Source organism: Morone saxatilis, unplaced genomic scaffold, assembly GCF_004916995.1.
Source record: "Morone saxatilis isolate NCDOM2014 unplaced genomic scaffold, NCSU_SB_2.0 Contig3, whole genome shotgun sequence".
Taxonomy (NCBI): domain Eukaryota; kingdom Metazoa; phylum Chordata; class Actinopteri; family Moronidae; genus Morone; species Morone saxatilis.
Window position 1 is genome coordinate 9,220,584 of NW_023339873.1, and position 4,951 is coordinate 9,225,534.

At 39.1% G+C, this 4,951-nt stretch overlaps 1 protein-coding gene across 2 annotated transcripts in view; it reads right to left on the minus strand.

Moving 5' to 3' along the window:
* The window catches only part of aqr (aquarius intron-binding spliceosomal factor), a 48,387-nt gene that overhangs the window by 20,507 nt on the left and 22,929 nt on the right, over positions 1-4,951 (minus strand). For both annotated transcript variants that reach the window (XM_035674105.1, XM_035674104.1), the window contains exons 26-27: positions 1,908-2,043; positions 44-253 (exon numbers count right to left, since the gene is read on the minus strand). In XM_035674105.1, coding sequence (XP_035529998.1) covers positions 44-253; positions 1,908-2,043 — 346 coding nt within the window. The remainder of the gene's footprint in view (positions 1-43; positions 254-1,907; positions 2,044-4,951) is intronic.

Sequence of the window (4,951 nt, forward strand, 5' to 3'; positions counted from 1 at the left end):
GCGCGCGCGCATGCGTACGTGAGAGAGAGAGAGACAGTCTTACCTCCAACTGGGTAAATATTTTCTTGATGTGGCGGTAGCAGCCCTCTGCAATGTCCATGTCCTCTTCATATGACCGGCCCTTGAAAACAGGCTGCGGGGCATTGGAGAAGTACTTGTGGAAGGGAAAGTGTGCAGCCACAGCTTGCACCTCCACTTTCTTGCCTTGTTTAGGCCTGACTTTACTCATGTACTCTTCCCATCGAGATATCACCTGTAGTTGGGGGGAAAGAAAGCAGACATTCAGTAACCTATAAATGTTAGGAGGCTAAGCGCCAGTTATGATAGTCTGTGTTTAGAGAATGCTATAGAATCCTACACATCATCATGGCTTGTATGAATTTGGGTTCTTTGTCACTGATGCCTGTCTGAGGTCTGACAAAATGCTGTATGCACAGTGAGTATTCTGCATGGCTCTGCCCAGCCTAAATGGTGCATGGTGTTTTTTCTCTATAATTATTTGACCATAGCAAAAAATAAAAAAAATACATTACACACAAATGAACAAATGACAACAGACAGCCTCACTTGTACAAAGCTACCCCTGCTGAGCATCTAATAAACCAGCTTCAACCGAACAGCAGGGTAGCCTAGTTCTATAAATACTGTACCACTGTGAAAAACAACTTTATGGATAACATTAATGAGTCTGCTAGAGGACTCAGCTTAATTATGTGTTAAGTCTCTGTTTTTATGGACTATTAAGACCACCATCAACACATGTCTACATGTGCTTTGTTATCATTGATGACTTACAGACTAGTCACAGATTGACCATGCTAACAACTTGACATTATAATCTTCAAATGTCACAGAACTACACTGTTGGCAAGTTTTCAGACCTAAAATAAACACAAGAACTCAGCTAAAAAGAAGTATGGGTTAAGAAACCAATCTCTATGAAACATCAGATCAATGAGGTGTGACAACTAACAGACTAGGTAAGGTGCAAAAAAGGCAGCATGACTATCACCAGACGTGAACTTTTACACTATAGCTCAGGTAACGGCCATGGTATCCAAGTAATTGCTAAGATTTTGAGTCACCAAATAACTATCTGCTATAGGATGTAGTTTGAGCTATGACTACCACTAAAACTAGTGGCAGTCACTGGCATCTCTACACTGTTTTTATATGCCTTACATTGCTGTTATGATTTGATACTTGACACTTTTTTTTTCCCCAGAAGAGGAAAAGGCTGGATATTAACTTGAGCTCCTCTCGACACCCAAGATGACAGCTACATCCTGCACTTCTCCATGTTACAAATGTCAATAATATCTATTTTAGAACCCTTCTAATGAAGTATGGGAGTACAAGTAATTGTCTGCAGTGGCATTTCTCTTGCAGCCTGAGAGGACAGTGATAATTAGGTGACAGGAATAAACAGCAAGAGTTGAGACTGTTTGTAGGTATTTGCAGTCTAGGCAAAAAGAGCAGCGAGTCTGGGGAATAGAAACATTAATACTGTCTGGATTTGATTGGCATAAATATGTCTGAGGAACAGGACAGACAGTACAGAAATCCATTCTAATTAATTCTGCAAAATATCTCCTGGATAACCTTAACTCTCTCTCTCTCTCTCTCTCTCTCTGTAAATCAATATTACTATCCAAACACACATTTCAAAGAAGTTTAGAGGCTTAATAGTAGGACTGAGAGAAGTGTTTGACTTTTGAAAGATTTGTTTTGTTAAACCTGTATGCAATTAGGAGTTGTTTTTGGACATTGCACTTAGTTTTATCTCGAGGAAATATTATGCACAATATGAACCAGTACTTTATATAGTATATACAATATATACTACATATGTCAATTATATTGACAATTACAGTTTGTGACTTTTCTCTCTGCAGATTGTAGATTACCTGGTAGAGGTAGAAGTGTCCAGCAGTCTCACAGGTATATGAAACATCTCCTGGGACATCCAAGCTCTCCTGTAACCTTCCCACCTCTCTGAGGAGCTCCAGTCTTCTGGCTAGGACATAGTTTACTCTGCCATATCTGGAGACAGACAGCAGAGCACAGTTAGTCAACAATCCAAACAGTTTCCCTTTTTGTACAGGGATACAGATAAAATCATCTCAATTAACTGTCAAGTAATGACAATGATATATGACAGGATATGCTGATTTGAGGGAAACGATTTTACCAACTTCTTGGTGTTTCATGTTTGTTAACACAGATACAGATCATGGTCTCATTAATTCAAAAAGACACTGACTCAGTTAATTGTGTTACTCTTATTTATTATATAACTATTTATTATAACTTATGTAAGTGATCAGATTGAGTCTTGTATGTTCCTGTGCTCCAGCATCAACTTCACTGCCAAACAACTAGTGTCATGACCCGGGTTCGTCACCCTACATGCTGGTGTGGTAACCCAGACAGAGACCTCAGACAAATGGCATATAACAAAAAGGTGACATAACGTTTCTTCCTATTGTGAATTCAGTCTCTGATGTGAATCCGGCTGTGGCATAGATAAGAATGAATGGATTAATAGAACAGAGTTAATCTTGATCTGACGATGGTTCTGTGATTGTTGAGTTTATTGTGTGAAATTGGGGTTGTAATTACCGCTATTGTGTTTGTGCCCTTGGCTGAGAGCAAGCAGGTGACCATAAGCCTGGTCGTCAGTTAAGCACAGTCGGTAAAATATGTAAAATATATTGTAAATATGACCCAACGGAGTACAGAAATTTAAAGAGGGCAATGGATGTCCTTGACTGTACACAAGGATTGTTTAATTCCTACCATGCATCCTATTGTGTGGCTAAACAATACTGCTTAAAAGCAACAAAGAGACAAGCAGCACATACATAAAGACAGGAAGTGGGAGGGGTCACCGGGTAACACTAGAGGTGAATTCTATTTTTAGACCCTCTGCAAAGATCCTCAGTCAGCAGATGACTCAAAGACAATCACAGTGCTGTGTCTGTTTGGCCTGAATAAAATTTCATAAAAATAGGGAGTGACCTTGCTTCCCAGGATGACGGACATGTAAAGCATTCTGTTACTAAGACAAAAAACGCAGAATAGATACACAGGTGTGAACAGCAGCGGGAGGAGAAGAGGATTGTTATTTTTGTTAGTGTTTTTTTTATTTTAAATCCAGTAAATATAAACCTTGCAGACAACAGCACTAACTGTGCTTGAACATTAATGAGGACGCTGCATTTAATTTCCACCAAGAGCAAATGTGAGATTGCCTTGACCCCAAGTTTATCTAGAACATAGGGTACAAATATAGACTGTCCACAACTAAACATACAACCAAGACATTTTAGAAGATCTCTCCTATACCGCAGCCAACTTGCACTCTCAGAATCTCATTAAAACAGCAGAAAATTCATCATAAAATGCAGGGAGGCATTGTTAATTCATGGTGCTGTAGCTTTCCCTTTGTTAGGCATTCGGAGGAGCACTGGCTTCCACTTTGTCATCTCATATACAGTGTTAATTAAAACTCTCTGGCTCTCTCCTCTCGCTGGTGTCAGTGGGGTGGAAGGAGTGTGGAGTCTGCATGTTGTTATGAGGCAGGCGGGAACATATTAAATGCTGCTAGCTAAAGCTTTCTTTTATGTCTGCGATGCTGTATAATTTAAGAATGTAACAGAGTGCTTCCATGTGCAGACCCCAGTTCCCATACACTGATATTCATACTACAGGCAGACACTGTGCAGTAGTCATACACAGTATAGCAAATGAGCGTCATGCATCACCCCTCCCTTCCTCCTCTGGAAGTGTTGCTAAGAGCTATAGGGTGCAATTTGCTCAGTGCCACAGATGGATAAGGTGGTAATTAAAAATGTAGGCTATAAGGAAACTTTAAATAGTAACAGCATGAAAACGTAATTAATATTCAATAATACTGAGCTATTTATATTCAGGAGCTGGCTCAAAAGCTTTGCTAGTTTAAAAAAAAAAATAAAAAAAAATAAGAAAGTCTGGCTGATTCTTCTAATAATAGTGTTAAATATAGCAGCAGTCATGTGGAACTGTAAATGTTTGGGGTATCTTGAGATAATCTCCCTTTCTCAAGTCTGTCATGAGTGCTAAAAGTGTGCTCTTTTCCTGTCTCACTATGTCTCAGTAGTAAGGTCTGACTCACTATCCTTCAAGGCATCTCACAGACACACACGCACACGCAGCACAGTTTACACAAAGATGTGTGTGAGAGAGCTGGAAACTACTGGGGCTTCCTTAACAGGACTCTAGTGGTTCTTATCTGAGGCCATTTGTTCAGTGTCCTGCCACCAGTGCTACACAAAGAAAATTCTAAAACAGTGTGAACAGTTTATGTTGGTTTTATTAGGTAACGTCACAGATTTATGAGGACTCCTTCCTGACCTGAACTAAATAAACATTCTAACAGTATTAAAAATCTGAAATTAAATGTATTTATTCATGTAATTATTTATTTTGTGAATTTATTCATTTAATTATTCAGTCATGCTGTCAATTAATTATTCATTAAAAAATGTCCCACTGTATCCCTGAGTTCGGAAAATGACAAAACCTGAATTCCCTGTTCAACTTATATCAAAGGTCACAAACATTTTAACATTTAAATTGTTTGTACATTACATTAAATATTGTGGATTATATTGTTGCTAATATTTATTTGGTTAATGCCTGTTTTCATCAAGACGTCAACTATAATTATTATAAAAAAATATACAGAAGGTTAGTTCTTGTGGTGCAGAGCAATGATGAAAAGGGTTAAAGAGACAGGAATTGCCTCTGAGTGCAGAGCTGCAGGGAGAGATCCCTTTCACTGGAAGAAAGGCCTGAGAGGCCAACGATGCCTAATGAAGATAAACCTGGTCCATGGCCTGGCATATGGGAGTATCGAGTAGCCCTGTCACTGTGTTGGCTCATACCAAGTATGTATGTGGACAGCTGG